Source organism: Rhinolophus sinicus, linkage group LG02, assembly GCF_036562045.2.
Source record: "Rhinolophus sinicus isolate RSC01 linkage group LG02, ASM3656204v1, whole genome shotgun sequence".
NCBI lineage: Eukaryota > Metazoa > Chordata > Mammalia > Chiroptera > Rhinolophidae > Rhinolophus > Rhinolophus sinicus.
Window position 1 is genome coordinate 69423189 of NC_133752.1, and position 18681 is coordinate 69441869.

General features: G+C 35.0%; 1 protein-coding gene across 14 annotated transcripts in view; it reads right to left on the reverse strand.

Annotated features, from left to right (window-relative positions):
• EXOC1 (exocyst complex component 1) overlaps positions 1-17539 on the reverse strand; it is a 50327-nt gene extending 32788 nt beyond the window's left edge. For 6 of the 14 annotated variants that reach the window (XM_019740160.2, XM_019740158.2, XM_074324524.1 and 3 more), the window contains exons 1-6: positions 17376-17527; positions 12898-13031; positions 10165-10295; positions 7191-7350; positions 2466-2653; positions 176-403 (exon numbers count right to left, since the gene is read on the reverse strand). In XM_019740160.2, the coding sequence (XP_019595719.1) occupies positions 176-403; positions 2466-2653; positions 7191-7350; positions 10165-10295; positions 12898-13021 (831 nt within the window). In that variant the 5' untranslated portion in view covers positions 13022-13031; positions 17376-17527. Of the gene's footprint in view, positions 1-175; positions 404-2465; positions 2654-4108; positions 4130-7190; positions 7351-10164; positions 10296-12897; positions 13032-16667; positions 16943-17375 lie in introns of those variants that run through there. The other 8 variants (XM_019740156.2, XM_019740150.2, XM_019740155.2 and 5 more) reach the window with 6 other exon arrangements.
• Between the last annotated feature and the right edge of the window lie 1142 nt (positions 17540-18681).

Here is an 18681-nt window from a genome sequence, read left to right on the forward strand (position 1 = left end):
TCACATGGAATTTTGGGAAATTTACAGGTAAGTGGCTACACAACCCTATCACTAGGTCTTTGGAATTATTTTAAATCTTGCTCTCATAAAGAAATTAGAAAATATTTACAAATGGGTTTTATATATTATCATTATATTTTTTGTTTTTTTATTGTTGGTAACTTATCCCACTTACCACAAGGAACTCTATCTCAGACAAGAGTTTTACATTATTAGTGTTACTAAGATGAATTAGGTGGTTGCTTTCCGAGATCTGATCCATTTGTTCTTTTACACTTTGGAGCATTTCCTCATAACTGCTCAGTTTCAATTCAATCTGATCCACTTCCTTTAGAGCCTCATCCAGCAACTTCATCAGGATGTTCACTTGCTTTTCAGAGGCCATGATTGATTGGATGTTGGCCTACAAAGTTAAAAACAAAGTAACACTTCATATTATTTAAATGTGTAAAGAAGTATAAAGATAAAATACTGCCAAATCTCTTTGACAGCAGAGTAACAAAGACTGACATATACATCTACACATCTAGTTTATGTTCCACTTTTTATTACAGTATTTTAAGAAGGTACACTTGCCTATATATCCAGGTTAGGGACCAGGCCTCAGTTATTTTATATTTCCACGGATCACACAAGTACGGTTCTAGCCCACAATGTATCATCAATAATGATACAGTCTCATTTCTGAAAATGGGGGGGCATTCAACTATGTCACCTCTGACTTTTCTTCCAATTCTACTGGCTATAGGAATTTTCTATACTTCTTAACATTTATGTTAAACCCTAAATGAAAGCATAATTACCTACATAATACCTTAGTCAAGAGGGTAGCAGTGGTACCAGTCTTTGAGGGTTACATGGAACTGATTTATAACTGCAGTATGATTTGCACCAAGAGGATGTGGAAGAGCATATGGCCAGAAGATAGCTCCTTCTATGGTCTTCTTTTTCTCTCTCATTTGCAACCATGTTTTTCTCAGGCAAAGCAGTAACAAACTATACCATCCCCTTACCACTGTTTTCTAAATGATTCTACTGATTCTAACTTCCCTGAAATATGGAAGCTGCCAAATCCAAAATTAAACTGCAAAGCAATATAATGACTTGGAACATATATGCAATATTAGTTAGAAAAGAAAATATAAACCACTAAGCCACATTAAAAAGGTAGGCAACATAGTATGAGGAAAAATCTTGGACAATTAAAAGAATATTATCGTATCGTAATTTCACATGTGCTATTTTACAGAGTACTCATAATAACTCAACTGTTTAGTGCAGCCCAACTATAGTCAGAACCACTCAGAACCACTGACATCGCTTAGGCAGTAGTTAGGGCTTGAATTTATCCAGGGCAATTTCCACTTCAACATCTTGAAGTTTCTTCTATGCTTTACTTCCAGTAACTTTTGTAAATTTGTAAGCTTGGACTATTCATGTAATCTCTAGGCCTCAGTTCAACCTTATAGGGTCTGTATCTTTCATGTATAAAACACCAAAATTGTTTAAGTCTTAAAATATTTTTTATTATCTGAGGGTTTTTCCTAAATGCTTACCTTGTGTAAACAAAAATTCCTAAATGTTCATCTTAGATTATTTTTCACATACGGTGTTTCCCCGAAAATAAGACCTAGCTGGACCATCAGCTCTAATGTGTCTTTTAGAGCCAAAATTAATATATGACCCGGTCTTATTTTAATATAATATAATATAATATAATATAATATAATATAATATAATATATAATGTAATGTAATGTAATATAATACCAGGTCTTATAATATAATATGTTATGTTACATTATGTTATATAGTATAATATAAGACCTGGTCTTACATTAATTTTTGCTCCAAAAGACGCATTAGAGCTCATGGTCCGGCTAGGTCTTATTTTCTACTGCTTCTTTTGGCTCTTTACTTCCTAAAGATGTACATTTAGATACAGACTCAGAAGAACTGTGCGTAGCATACAAATTAAAGGATCTATTCCAAAATATAGTAGCAGAGGAGTCACACATCCTTTTCAACCCTGACTCTTGTTTTTACCACACTTATTCTGTTCCCTTTGGGTAAACGATTCACTTATTTTAGCCCAATTCCTCTCCTTCTAATTTGTATTTATTTTTTCCAAACCACAAATGCTATTCTTTTGCATTGAACTATTCTGAGGTGTTTCAGAGGCTGAGGATATTAACCCCTAAGTTGGTTTCTGGTTGGCTTCTTTTTACTTCCATCACTTCATTTCAAGAACCTCCCAAAATCTGGAAACTCAACCGATTGCCTTCATTGGCCTGACGAAATAAGAATGGTTCTGTCTTTTGATCAAGAACAGTGAAAGACTAAGAGCAACTGGTAATGCACTTACAAAGACAGCAGTAATCACATTACGAGGCAGTAAAATATGAACATCACAAGTCTTCTGAATCCACTGCACATCACAAATCATAGATTATCAGAAAGCCTTACCCCATCTAGCACCTGCAACTCTCTGGACAACCTTTCTGCAAAGGCCTCAGCATTAGATATTGCATATTCACAGCCTTCCATCATTATTTCAATATCCTGCTCTTCTCTCGCATTTAACTCTTGGTATTCATCTACTGCTTCTTCGTCACCTCCTGTTACACTCTGATTTTCTCCGCTTGGAACAGATTCTTAAAGAGGGTAAAAATAAAATAGTAAAAAAGTAGGAAAGACAATAACACAGTATTTATAGGTAAGGTCAATTAAGCACAGGTCACATATACTGGCTGAAAAATAGGAAAGAATGATTCAAAACATATGGGAAAAAAACACCTTATTTTTATGAAGAATGGCATACAGTATTATAACAAATAAAAAGCATGTAGTCTAATTCACCGATTTTTAAGTGTTAAAATAAGCTTTAGTCACAATTTCCCAAACACAAACTAAAAAAACAAATACAAAAACAGAAACAAAACATAGGGAAACAAGCCTAACCTTTTTTTCATATCCAAGGTGATTGTTGCTCTAACAAAATAACGATTATGGATTCAGGACACAAGAAAACAATGTCTTCCTTTTTTTTCCAGGTAACATTTTTCATCTGTTATTTTAGTTCTTTTCGTCTTTGCAATATATATATATATACACACACACATATACATCAAATAACTTTTAATTGAAATGAAAAATGCATCTACAATTTACAATTTATTTGGGGCACTGAAAATACTGACTTAATTTTCCATTTCTTTGTTCAAAGAAATTTCACATGCATGAATAAAATTTCTAAAGATCAGCTATAGAAGTTCTCTCAATAACTCTATGGTAAAAAGAGCAACACCAACACGGTTGCTTGAAATTACAAAGATTTAAATGGTCTTCATAACAAAATACCAAGAGGTTAAATCTGAAGTGCTTTCTGGATAAACGTTTCAGTTCAATTTTTGATTTACTTAGCATGTGAGATTTTATATAAAGCTTGAAGAGAAATAAAATGAAAAAAATAATTTTCACCCCCCAAATAAAGTTACCAATTTTCATGAAATTAATAGGTCATGATTTAAATCACAAATTCTGGATGCTTTAAATATTATTTTCTCTGAAAATACATTTTGTTAATTCATCCTAGAAACAACAATGAGCTAATTCAAACTAACAAAAGATTCACTCTTAAGAATGATAATAAGGCAGACATAGATAACTCCCAGAAAAAAAAGGAGGCGACTAAAATTTTTGGTATAGGTAACTGTAGATTACAGTATATAAGTTTTTTAGAGAAGCATCAAAAGCTATTTGTCCTATGAATGAGTCCCTTTCATTCATTGTGGAAATGTTAAACTGTCATGTGTGACAGCTTATTAGCAGGGACTCCCCAAAACTTTCAGGACAGCTCTTTTCACAAGTAGATATTTAAAATTAACAAATATTTTAAATGATCATAACTGCTTCAGAAGTATTTTCTCTCCCATGAAACAGTCCTTTGGAAGTTAATAATTAATACTATCATTAATTTTACCACCATATGGATTTTGCAGTAGTAAACTTATCCGTGAACATAATTTCATAAAATATGCAACCAACAGTACATGACAATGGCAAGTAATAATGTATAGAATAGAATAAGAATAAAAGGTGTTACGCACCTTCTGTAACTTTAGGCAGTTCTGGAGAGTAAAAAGGTATGAAAAAAGCAGAGGAAAGTAAGCAAAGAATATTAGCTGGGTAGAAAAGTATACAGGTTTAAATTTTTAAAATACTACCCATATTTCATTTGAACTTCATGCTAAATCAAGGTTTAAAAGACAATGTCAATATTAATTACAAAGTGGAAAGATCTACAAGAAGCTAAATTTCGAGAGCTCATTTTTCTTATTCATTTTCTGACAGTTACTAAAAATACATTTAGCTTTCTGTTTTCTCTCAGCCTTTTAAGAAACAGTACTGACTAGTCCTTGGAGGAGAAAACTGGGAAACAGATCACTTCCTGGAGATTATTTTCAGGTCAGCTGTGACTCATGCATTTAGTTTAGTTGTTTTCACTCAAGGCCAAAACCTTTACCCGGACACACGTTCACAATGGATTAGTCATAAAACACTGTTAGAAAGGACAAAATTGAAGTTATTAAAAAAGCACACAAGATAGCCGTTCAAGCTGGCATCTATGGATTTAAGTCAAAGATTTTTAAAAATCTGGTTGCAAGAGTGAAAAAGAAAAGTCCATACGAAAACTTCACTCTACTTCAACTGCCAACAAAGTCCTCTTTTAAAAACCATATTCTGCTAAGAAGCTCCAATTATTAGCACGAACATCCAACTGTTACCAAGAAAAACTACTAAAGTCACCACTGCTAACATTCACGATGAACCGTCTTATTTACTTGAATGATTATTTATCTCTTAAAAGGAGATGGTGATAATCTATTTTCTAACATCGCCTAAAGCTTAGAGACATCAATTTTTTTAAAAATGGGAATTACAGGCCATGGTTTTAAAGTCCATTAAAACAAGTTGTAGACATTAATGAAGCTACTCCCTGAACTCCACTGAACCAAAGCAACGGTTATTTGATTTATAAAAACTGATTTTCAAAATGAGATCCTGAAGGATCTTCTCAGTATTCTTAAAATTGATCTCAATTTGGATTAATATTTATAAAAATTGAAAACATCTACACTTTTGTTTTAGGCCCTGAAAAATGAAATTCTCTCTTTTTTAAGCTTGACACTTCATTCTCAAAAAGAGCAATACTCTTCTCACTGATTTTAGTAATATTTCTTAATGAGGTAAATACAGGTAAGGTACGTATTTTCCCATATTGTTGACTTAATGAAATACATTGGTTTAAACTACATCTTAGGCAATAAATAACATCTGGAGGTATGCAATATTTGAAAACAGAACACAAGCTTTTAAATTCACCTAACAGAATGTTCAACCCTAAAATGGTAAAAAAATAAAGACTACTAAAAAAAGTTAGACCACTGTTCAAAGCATGAAAAAGTACCATAAGTTTCATGAAGGTCATTCCCTTAACACACTCATTCATTAAGACACGGGGTCTAATGCTGGTGAAAGGGCCATTCCTGCAAACTCCTAACAAGGCCAGCCTCACTGCGGGAGGAACACGGGCCTGACACATGGGACTTGCCTCTGCCAGTTCCCAGCATTCAGCCTGAAACCAATAATGGGCTCACTAATTTATAACTGATGAAAAAGAATACTACATTGAAGGAGAGAAAGACTCAGGGCCACACAGAAAAGGAGTTAAGTAAAACAAAATAGAGAAAAGACAGAAGCAAGTGACTAAGTAAAGGAATAGTGTAAAGCATCTGAAACTGCCATTTTTATAGGTCAGAATGGTTGAATATTGGCAATTTCAGATATTTCAACCTGACAGAATAGAAGCGTCTATTTTTAATTGTTAATATACAACTTAGGATGAATCTAAGTTTCCTAATACATAATTTAAGACAAATCCAAGGTTTTTTTCTTAAAAAGAGAGGGCAACAATTCTGTTCATTTGTATACCAGCTGTTATTTCAACTGCTTCCTTCGAGATAAAGAATACAACACAAATTGCATCCACAAGGCACAAAGAACCATTTTCTTACAATGTTTGTCTTCATGAAAGAAATTTTAAAAGAATAAAATCTCGTATTTTCAAAAATCAACAGCAGAGTTTTTGTCTCGTAACACAAAATAATCCTTAGGAACGTTCCTGAAGATATACCAATCAAAATTATCCTAATTAACTTCATGTCTAATGAAGGACTTTATTCTGATAACACAATAATAGTTAATATTTTTTTGAGTACTTGCTATGTATCTGGCATTGTTCTCATGATGTTCATATACTAATTTAATCCTCACAACAGTGCTACGGGGTGGATACTATTATTATCTCTATTTCTGAGACATGGAAAACTGAAACACAGAATAACCCAAGTTCACAGAGCCAGTAAGTGTCAAAACTAGGATTTGAACCCAGGCAGTCTCACTCCAGAGTTGTGTTCTTAACCACTACACCTACACTCTCCACAAAATTACAGCTACAAAGATATTCATCTCACACATTTTAAAAATAAGCAAAGATTGGAAAATTGAAACTAAATGATTAGTTAAATGAATTATAGTATATCTATACAATGGAATAATATGGTGCTATTAAAAATAATGTTGGGTAGGGAGAGGGGTGGTACATGAGGGTAAAAAGGATCAAATATATGGTGATAGAAGAATAACTGACTCTGGGTGGTGAGCACACAATGTGATACATAGATGATGTATTACAGAATTGTATACCTGAAACCTATGTAACTTTAATGACAATTGTCACCCCAATAAACTTTAATTAAAAAAAAAATAATGTTGGGCAAGTATTTAATAACATGAAAAATGTTCGTGATATGAAAAAGGATGTTAGGAAACAATGTAAATTTCTTTATTTAAAAATGCATTTAAATATGCATGGAGAAAAGTCTAGAATAATATCTAACAAGATGTTAACAGTAGTTACCTTTGAGGACTAAGTTTAAACATGATTTTTATTTATTTAATTTAATGTATCAATTTTCTATAATGAAGGATCACTTCTACAATAAAAGTTATTTTGAAATTACTTTACAAAACAGGTAATTCAATGTTCTTATTATCTTAAATAATGTCAAATTATATAATCAGTTACAGATACACTTGTTTCACATGTATATTTTTATTTAACTTTACCTTCCAAAAGCTGTGAACTAACATTGACAAAATCAATTTTCTTCCGGAGATAGCGCTGATTCAATTTCCAAATGCATGAAATAAATGCATTCTTTTCAGCAGTGCTGCTGGCAACCCATTTATATATTTTTTCAAAATGTAAATCAAATTCAGGATTTTCCTGAAATAAAAATATACAAAAGAGAATTTTTTTTATCATATGCCATTTTCAATATTGTAAAATACATTCTTTCAAAAAAACAAAAAGTTGAAGCTGTTCTTAGAAAAAAATCATCACCATTAAAAATTAGCTAAGTGACTTGCACAGAATGGCTCAGAAAATTCAATTTATAGTAAAAACTCTGTCTACCTCCCAAAAGAAGCTGGACAAAAAACAACACAGAGTTTTGGTAATTTTCTTCCTATCCCCCTTAAGTCTATGAGTAGAAATATAAGATGTCTACTTAACAACGTTGTGTCTCAGCTTCCTAGTCTGTAAGATGAAAACGGTCTCTACTTTTGATGTGGACCTAATTTTTCTTTTTAAATTGCGTACGGGGTTTTAAAGTTATACCTTTGCTTTGATAATGTACTGCTATTCATAACTGTGATTTGACACTAATTCCTTGATAAAGAATATATCTTCTAATTATAACATATGAGAAAAAAATACAATCTATATTCTGGTGTGGTTTTCAAGAACAAATCAGATAAAAAGCAGGGACTGCTCCTATCTATTTTCAATTCTAAACATACAGAATGATTAAAGGTGTTTCAAACATCAAAAAGAAGCTCAACTGATGTGAAGGAATTGCCCTATGCTCTCTGTGAGTCTCATGAGCCACATTACCGGAATAATTTCATGCTAAGTCTCCCTTGAATGTAGAACCACTTGACTACTATATAAAAAGTTAAAACATATGGATGTATACTTTTCTCCACATCCAAGGAATTAAAAAATAGATTCAAATGTTCTTAATGTTCTACAGAAGGCTAATTATATTCAATTAATTTAAAGTATTATTTAGGGGGAACAAAATGTAAATAAAGACTTTAAAGGCAAGGGAAGTTGTATCAGACTTTTACTGTGAAGACATGGAATAATTTAGGGACTTGACCTGTGGTACAATCATATTACAGTAACATGGAACCACTAATCAGTTTAATTTATATCTCAATAAGCAGAAAAGTAGTTGCATTATTACTTATAACAAAATCTAAGAATATTGGCAACTAATACGAAACTTGATGGGAAATGGTCTCTTCCCTGGGAATATTTCCCATAATGCCATAAAAAAAGCTGAGCGCTCCAGTGTCAACACTCACACAAATCAATGTGTGATAGTTAGGCTAATGTATAAAAATGTTAGGCTATGTATAAAAATTTTATGTTTTATATCCATATATAGCATACACATACCAAGGTGCCTACGCAAAATGAAAAAAAAAATCAATTAAGCAAGTCAGCAATGAGGCATCAGCTATAAGAAAACATTCAAATAAGCATTCAGCAAAGTTAGCAAATTATGCAAGTCAATGGGGTTGCAAAGTGCAAAACTATTGAAGGAAGAAAGGCTTTTTAATAAAGGTGTGTTCCTAAAAAGCCCTTGAAGTATTTTCTCTTAAACAGAAACCTACCAAAAGGTCTCTACTCTTGATCTTTCCCCATAGTAATAGAAATCACTTGTTAAATAATTTATTCAATTGTTTATTAAAAATCCCATGTAAATTTTCTTTCCAAACACATACACACACACAGACTCAAACCACCTGCCAAACTCTATTTTCATATTTTTCTAAAAATTGGGTGCTCCTTAGGGATGAAGCAAAGGCTCAGTTTGCCGAAAATACTTAAACGAATTCTCTATATTTGAAAGAAATCTGAATTCTACAGATATGCAGGACTCTCCTTAAGTTGTTTTTGCTTCATTGAAAAATTATTTGGCACCTGACAATGCTGCCTGTCATTTTGTCTAGCTTTTAGTTTCTCACAGGTATGTACCAGGGTAAGGGTTACACCAGAATTTTATGTTATCAGATTGCTCTACAAACGTAGTTTTTACTTCTTTGTGTCTTTGTAATAAATGGGTGAGACTTATAGAGTTAAAGCAAAGAACACCTATAATGACATTAACGTAAACCTTGCTATTAGCCCCATCAACAGTGCAAGCGGATTTAGTAGCTGCATTCAGGAGCTGCGGAGGTGACTTTGGGCCGCAGAGAAAGATGAGGGCAGCTAGAAATGGATGAGAAGGAGAAAGCAACTAACTTAACCTGCAGAGTTCTTTGAAGAAAGGGTATTGCTATGAAAAGCCTTGAATTGTCAGGAATAAAGGTGGTCCTTTAACATGATTATCATCTTATTCAACTGACTTGGAGTTTGAATATGGCTTAAATGAAAGGTATAAGGTTTATATTCTTCCATCTTATTCTTTAAATTCCTTAAAATAAGCTGTGTAACTCAATACCACTTCCTTTACTTGAGCCATAAACATCAGACCATGGCTTCAAAAGGCCAACTTGGCTGCCTCAGCTGGTGACTCTACATTAATTCCTAAGTACTAAGAAAGACTCACTTTGGTTATACTATATGTGATTTTGAACTAGGTTTTACCAGAACAATGATTTTTTAAAAACCACTCACATAACACACTACTTTAAAATCTGTACTAATTTACAGAATTTATACTAAGCAATCTTGATCTAAATATGGAAATGTAGAGTTGAGATCATTTTGCTCTAGTTTATGTAATTTGTGCACAAACATAATTGTAGCTCAAAGAACAATGAAACAAAAAATACTATGTACTTATTTTTAGTAGTCTGAGAGTGAGGAAGGGAGAGTAGAAGGTTGATTAATACACTTTAGACTAATTCTTGGTTAGTTAATGGACCAAACCAACAAGATGTGATCATTTTAGAAGGCACAACACTATGTGATACAATGAAAGACACTTTTTCAACACAGGTCAAAACCTAAAAGAACCCAACATACTTTAATAGCATCCTTGGCATCTACGACAGCAAGGTCTCGAAGGGCCCACGCAATCTGCCTTTTGTAGAAATCTCCTTTATCAGACTTCTTGACTTTAACCACCTTCACCTGCACAGGGCGTTCAGTTGTTACTGTTGAGTAAAACACACACTTTCATTAGAACTCTCATTCACTGCTGGTGGGAATGCAAAATGGTACAGCCCCTTTGGAAGACAGTTTGTTTGTTTTTACAAAACTAAACATACTCTTAATATATGATTCAGCAACTCTGCTTCTTGGTATCTACCCAAGGGAGTTAAAAATGAACTTCTTCACAAAAAAATGCCCGTGGACATTTATATCTGCTTTATTCATAATTGCCAAGATGTCCCTCAGTAGGTGAATGGATAAATAAACTGTGGTACATGCAGACAATGGAATGTTATTCAATACTAAAAAGAAATGAGCTATCAAGCCATCAAAAGACATGGAGGTACCTTAAATGCATATTCCTAAGTGAAACAATCAATCTGAGAGGGCTACATACTGTATAATTCCACATATAACCTATATGCCATTCTTGAAAAGACAACACTATAGAGATAGTAAAAAGGCCAGTGGTTGCCAGGGGTAGGGAGAAATATGAACAGAAAGAATGCACAAAGGACTTTTAGGGTAGTAAAACGACTCTGTGTGGTATTATAATGATGAATATATGTTATTATACATTTGTCCAAACCCACAGAATGTACAACAGTAAGAATGAACCCTAAGGTATAAACTGTGGACTTTGGGTGATTGTGATGTCAATGTAGGTTCATTCTTGGTAACAAATGTACCACTGTTGTGAGTGGTATTAATAAAGGGGGAGGCAATATATCTGTGGAGACAGGGGGTATATAGGAAATCTCTTTACCTCCCTCTCAATTTTCTTGTAAACCTAAAAGTGCTCTAAAAAATTAAGTCTTAGAAAAACGTATTAATGCTAATAAGTTATTACTATGATAATAACTTAAAAATCAAAAAATCTAGACATAAAGAAATATCTAGGAATAAATACAACAACATATGTGCAAAGCCGTTAAAACTATGAAACTTATTGAAAGCTTTTAAATCCATAAACCTTACTGAAAGACATTAAAGAAGACCTAGAGAAATGCAGAACTGTACCATGTTCATGGATGAGACTCAATTATCATAAAAATGCAAGTTCTCTCCAAAGTGAACCACAGATCCAAAACAATTCCAATAAAAATCCCAACAAATTATGGAACTTGACAACTTGATGCTAAAATTTAGGTGCAAGAATAAAGTATCAAAACAAGACGAAATAAAAACCAGATATAAGAAAGAATCCAGAAACAGATACGCTCACACTCATCACTACACATATGGACACAGGTAAGTTAAAGACTAAAATGTGAAAGGTGAAATTACAAAAATTTTAGAAGTATAATAATAATAAGATAATAAATATAATAAGATAATACAGGTGAATACGTTTATTACTCTAGGGAAAGAAAGATATCTTACATAAGAAACAAAAAGGGAAAGCCATAAAAGAACAGATTGATTAATTTGATTTCATTAAAATTATAAATTCCATTAAAAGGCATCATAAAAAGTGAACAGATAAGCCACAAAATAGGATCTACATAACCAACAAAGTATTAGTATCCAGGTTATATAAAGAACTTAAAGAAATTAGTAAAAGGACAACAAACACAATAGAAAAATAAGCGAAAGGCTTAAAGAGGCAAATTTCTTAGATAAGGAAACGAAATGGCTAATAAATTCATGAAAAGAGGCTCAATCTCATTATTAAGGAAATGTAATTTAAAACCACAACAAAATACTATTTCATACCCACCAGACTGAAAACAACAACGTGTCAAAACCAAATATCAAAACAAAGTTTTGAGTAGAATGTGGAAAATACAGATTGCTTGTGGGAGTGAAAACCAGCACAATTATTTTTGAAAATAATCTGGTATTAGAGCTGAAAATCCACATGCCCATGACGCAGCAACTCCACATTTACCTACAGACCCCAGAAAATTGGTGCCTGTATATACCAGAAGACAAGCACAAACTTGTTCACAGAAGTGCTATCTGAATAGCAGAACCTGGGAATAAACGTCATGTTCATCACTAATCAGATGGGTGAGTAAAGTGTGGTACTCTCAGAGAGTGGAATGCTACACAGCAGTGAAAATGGAAGAATTATGGCTATATGAAACAACAGACAAAAATCACAAACATGAACATCATGTTGAGTGGAAAAAAATCACAAATGAATACATGCCCTATGATTCAATTTAGGCAAAGTTCAAAGACATGCAAAACTAATAATATAGTATTTGCTACTACAAACATACGTGGTAAAATGTTAAAGAAAAGCAAGGAAATAGAAAATCAAACTTCAGGATACTAGTTATCTCTTAATGAGGGAGGGAAGGGAATGGAACAGGGGAGGGCACACAGGAAACTTCAAAGGTAATGGTAATATTCTTCTTATACTAGGTGGCGGGTATACAAGTGTTCACGCTATGGTTAGTCTTCACACCTTATATATTTACGCTATAGAAATTCTTTTGTAACTACTCAACATTTAATTAAAAACAATTTTAAAAATGAATTTGTTGGCTCATTTTTCCAATTACAGAGACAACGAGAATATTTAAAACAAGGAGGAAAAGTTCCCGAGGGAATAAAAGCATGCCAAACAAGAACTTTTTCTTACTAAATACCCACCTGTGGCACACAAAAAACAATTCTTTTTCTTTTTTCCTGCTTTGCAGACATTGACGATACTCAGCAGGCGTTCATCATTTGGTGTAAAAATGTCTCTCTGTAATGCATGCTTGATTGCTGTCATCTTTATTCAGCTGAAAAAAAATCAGAATATAGGTATTAAGTTCATTCGCAAAACCATTCTATCTTATTGTTCCATTTACGATTAAAAATAATTTATGGCTAATAAGCATAGGGAGAAATGATTTAATACATTAACACACATACATGATAAAAATAAAAAGCTGTATGTTTGGAAAACAAATTAGAGAACCAGTACTTTCAAATTCTAAAATTTTTGGAAGTGCTACCCAAATATTGTAATACAAAAAAAGAAAAAGAAAAAAATTTAAAACCCATGCTCAACCTTTTAATATTAAATTTCCTATATAAAGAACACTTACAACTCAACAATAAAAAGACAAATACCCCAATTAAAAACTTGGCAAAAGATGTGAATAGACATTTCTCCAAAGATATACAAATGACCAAAAATCCCATGAAAAGATGCTCTACATCATTAGCATTAGGAAAATGCAAATCAAAACCACAATGAGATACCTACCACTTTACACCAAAATGACTAAAATTAAAAAGACAAGTGTTGGTAACGATGTGGAGAAAAAGGAACTCTCATACATTGCTGGTGACTGTAAAATGGTGCAGCCACTTCAGAAAACAGTTTGGTTGTTCCTTACAAATTTACATATGGAGTTACCATGTAATCCATTAATTCCACTCCTAGCTATATACTCAAGAGAACTGAAAAAATATGCCCACACAAAAACTTGCACATGAATAGTCAGGGCCGCTTTATTCACAATAGCCAAAAAGTAGAAACAACTCAAATGTCCATCAGCTGATGAACTGATACAACAAAATAAAATGCAACCCACATGGTAGAATATTATTTGGCCATTAAAAAAACCAAAGTACTGATACATGCTACAACACTGATGAATCCTGAAAACATGATACTAAGTGAAAGAAGCCAGTTATTAGGTTGGTGCAAAAGTAATTTCGGTTTTTATAATTATTTGTAACCTTTTCAACCGCAATTACTTTTGCACCAACCTAATACAAACGACCACATATTTTATGATTCTATTTACATAAAATGTCCAGAGTAGACAAATCCATAGAGACAGAAAGATCTGTGGTTGCCAGGGGCTGGGGGCAAAGAGGAATGAAAAGAGACTGCTAATGGGTGTGGGGTTTCTTTTTTGGGTGATGAAAATGTCCTGGAATTAGATAGTAGTGATGGTTGTATGACCTTGTGAATATACTGAAAAACACTGAATTATATACTTGAAAAGGGTGAATTTTATGATATATGAATTATGTTTCAATATAGCTGTTATAAAAAATAGGTTTCTACTTATCTTCTTTTTCTCATATAATTCAAAGCTTTTTAAAATGACAACTTCAGTTAAATATTTTTTAAATTTCTTTTCAATTTTATTTTTTGAATATATATATGTGTATATATATATATATATATGTGTGTGTGTGTGCGCGTGCATGCGCATGGGTGTATTACTATTTTCCAAAGGAAATGTAGTATTTCATATGTGTGAGCTTGCTTAGGAAATCCTACTTCTAACACCAAATCTATGGGAAAATAAATTATGAGTTTTAAATAAATGACTTACAATGAATTTTTATAACAAAATGACACTTTTGCAAACTAGGTATCTCCTCTATTTTTCTCAATCTGTGAAAATTCGATCTCTGTTCCAACTCAAAAAATTGCTTTTCGCACAAAAATCAGATCTTCCCTGTTTCACTGCATCTCAGCCTTTAGTCCTCCGACCTCCCTCTCCTTCCTATTCTCTTTGCCCATCTGGCCTCCAGCTTAATTTCTTTTCCAACCTAGCCTGGAAGCAGTATTCATTTCTCTACACCCACATTTTTATTATTACTCCTTCAATTATTTTGCTCTGTTTGTAGACCAGTTCTCCCTGTTACAAATTTCCACTCTCCACATCTCTTGGGCTAACGAATGCTGCTTAAGGCTATATGTCCTTCTTCACTGCATTCCTTACAAATGTCTAAGACCAGTCAAAGCTAAACTTTCAGTGTTGCTCAGCAATTCTTGAACATTTCCTTCAGTGATTCCTCTTCCTACTCCCCATCAGTGTTGTTGCAAATCCTTATTCTTTCAACCCCCAACTCCAGTGTCTACCTCTTACTTCTCTGCAAATGAACTTCACCATTTACCCTGCAGAGAATATAGAAGCCATGAAGTACAATTTTCCCCAATTGCTTTCCTCTCCCTCTCTCTACATCTTCACTCCATTCTGCCTATTACAAAATGTCTCTGTTATTAATTCTTCAGTATGTTCTACGGTCTATACATTATGTTAAAAGCTCTACTTCATTCTATGCCCAAGCTACACAAGATACTGGTCAGTTTACTTTCCTATCTCTGGGTTTTGTTCATGCAATTTCATTTTCTTGGAATTCTTTACTCCCTGGGAAATTCCAACTCATCCCTCAAAAGTCCTGCTAAAATGTTATCTCTTCTGTGAAGCCGTCACACACACAAAAACAATAATTCCCTTACTACTGCTCTAACATTTCCTCTCTACTCTGCTAACATACCACTTTTAAACGATATTTTCTAGTTAATTGTATGGAAAGTAGCTCCTGGTAGGCAAGGACCATGTCTTACTTATCTTTGTATTACTAGAACTTGGCAAAGTTCTAGTTTGGCAAAGACGTAGCAGGCATTTAATAAATTAACCAAAATAATAATACCAAATAACATGGTAACTGCTGCTTCTCTAAGATTCCCCCTTTCCAACTCTCACATCTGTAAGCAAATGTCCAGGTTCAAAATCTGTCATATTTGATTCTCCTTCTCCATTGTCAACATGAAATTTGCTACCACATTCTGTTGATTTCGCCTCATCTACACATAATTTGTCCTTCCATTCTGTTCCTACTGCCAACACACTAACCCAGGTTCACATCAACTAGATTTAACACTACAGTATCTGACTGTCTCTTTGCAAGCTTCCACCACTCCAAGTCCCTCAACAAACAAGTAATAGTAAAACAGCTTTCATCACAACATGCTCAACGTTTCACTAAAGTTCCCAAATACAAACCTCCCACTCCAAACCCTCATTCATTCTGGTGTTTAAATCTTTGCTTAGGTGCTTTTCCATATCCAAACCCAAATTACACTTCATGGTTTATATGAAGTTGATTCAATAAAGATCTTCATCCAAATTGATCTCTCCTCTCAATTGGTACAGCACTTACTGTATTAACTAATCAATCAAGCACTTGCTGTCTAATTGCTTCATGAAATCCTAAGTTTGTGGATCTCAAGAACTTTCTTGAAAGAGAGAGACAGAGAGAGAGAAGTCCAGGAGGAGAGAGAGACACTCGGGCATAGTTTTATGTTCTTTCTTAGTAGGTACCTAACAAATACCTCTTGAGGTAATCTCAACTGAATAGCAAAAACTGGTCAAATGAATGATTGTTGGTGGTCAACATTTACCACACAGTCCCTCCTTGGTTAAAAGTATAACAACTGATTGTATAGTGGGGGGGGGGGGGGGAGGCCTGGGAAATACCTCATAAAGGACTTCGGCATAATGAGGGCCACTATAGGATCCCCATTCATTCAGTGAATACTGATGTCTACTAAGTGGGAGGCACTGCTCTAAGTTACAGTGGTGACTAAGACAGACATGTTCATGAAGACCCATCACACTTACATTTTAAGGGAGCAGTGATTAACTCTACAGGCTTTAGAGTACTTTTCTGTGAAGTCAATGAACACGTCACTAGAGATCCTCTAAACCTAGCTTCCAGATTTAAGAATCCATGTCTGACCACATTCCAGAGGCAGGCACACACGGCTTACTCTGCGTCGGTTCCTGTTTCCTTACATTCAGTTGGACCTCACACTGCGTGACAAGTAGCTGGTCCATGTGAGTGCCTATGTGGGTTGGGCCCCGTGGGCTCTCAAGACGTCTCAACGCGTGGAGCCCTGTCATCCAGAAGAGAAAACTGTGCACGGACACAGGGAAATGTACGCCAGACATTTAGAAGGAAATGTGCATTTGGACAAAGGAGAAGGCACTGTCACGCCCTCCTCTCCCGGTCCACGCCGAAGAGCAAATGATCAGGGCCGTTTTGCCCAAAACAAACATGGTTGCTACGGGCGGATCCATAAAGAGGTCCGTGAGGATTGTTCTCCCAACCCCCAGGACAGCAAATTGCCGAGGGGTGCTACGAGCGGGCTTTACGCCTTCCCCAGACAGGCGGGGAATGGAAGGGACGGCTGATAACGGAGGGAGAGGTAGACCCCGGGAGAAAAGCCACTAGGGGAACTGAGGAGCCTCCTCAGACCATGGCGCCAGCCAGTCCGCTCGTCTGTCCGCCGCCGCCGGCACTACTGGCAGCCGCGGCCCAAGGCTTACCGCAAGGCGCGACCCAGCCAGGCTGGGCCCAGGCGGCTGTTCCAAGACAGAGACGAGATGCGGCGGGGGCGGCCACCGGATACTAAGATGTGCCCCTCAATGGAAGGGTGAACTTGAGGCAACCGTTCTGCCACCACTTCCCATATCCGGCCACGTGACAAACCTCTACGCCGGAAGTCTATCCGGTGCAGTCGGTGATAGGCGTGGGGAGGCGGGACAAGGTCTCCCCGGAGGAGGGCGTGCCAAGGACAGACAGGGGCGGGGCCTCTGTCGCTGGGAAACTGACCTGGGACCTGGAAATTTATTTTATTTTATTTTTAGTTTTTTAAAGTTTATTGGGGTGACAATTGTTAGTAAAATTACATAGATTTCAGGTATATAATTCTGTATTACATCATCTATAAATCCCGTTGTGTGTTCACCACCCAGAGTCAGTTCTCCTTCCATCACCATACATTTGATCCCCTTTGCCCTCATCTACCACCCTCCTTCCCCCTTACCCTTTGGTAACCACTAAACTACTGTCTGTGTCTATGAGTTTTTGTTTCTCATTTGTTTGTCTTGTTCTTTTGTTGTTTTTGGTTCATATACCAAATATCAGTGAAATCATACGGTTCTCTGCTTTTTCCCTCTGACTTATTTTGCCTTGCATTATATTCTCAAGATCCATCCATGTTGTCACAAATGTTCCTATATCATCTTTTCTTACCGCCGAATAGTATTCCATTGTGTATATATACCACAACTTCTTTATCCATTCATCTATCGAAGGACATTTTGGTTGTTTCCATCTCTTGGCCACCGTAAAGAAAGCTGCAGTGAACATTGGAGCACACGTGTCTTTATGTATAAATGTTTTCAGATTTTTTGGGTAGATATCCAGGAGAGGGATTGCTGGGTCATATGGTAATTCTATTCGTAATTTTTTGAGGAACCTCCACACTGTCTTCCATAGCAGCTGCACCAGTCTGCATTCCCACCAACAGTGTATGAGGGTTCCTTTTTCTCCACAGCCTCTCTAAGACTTGTTACTATTTGTCTTGTTGATGATAGCCATTCTGACTGGGTTGAGGTGATATCTCATTTTGGTTTTTATTTGCATTTCTCTGATGATTAGTGATGTTGAGAATTTTTTCATATGTCTATTTGCCATTTGTATGTCCTCTTTGGAGAAATAGCTCTTCAGGTCCTCTGCCCATTTTTCAATTGGGTTGTTTTTTTTTGTTGTTGTTGAGTTGCATGAGTTCCTTGTATACTTTGGATATTAGCCCCTTATCGGAGGCACTGTTTGCAAAAATCTTCTCCC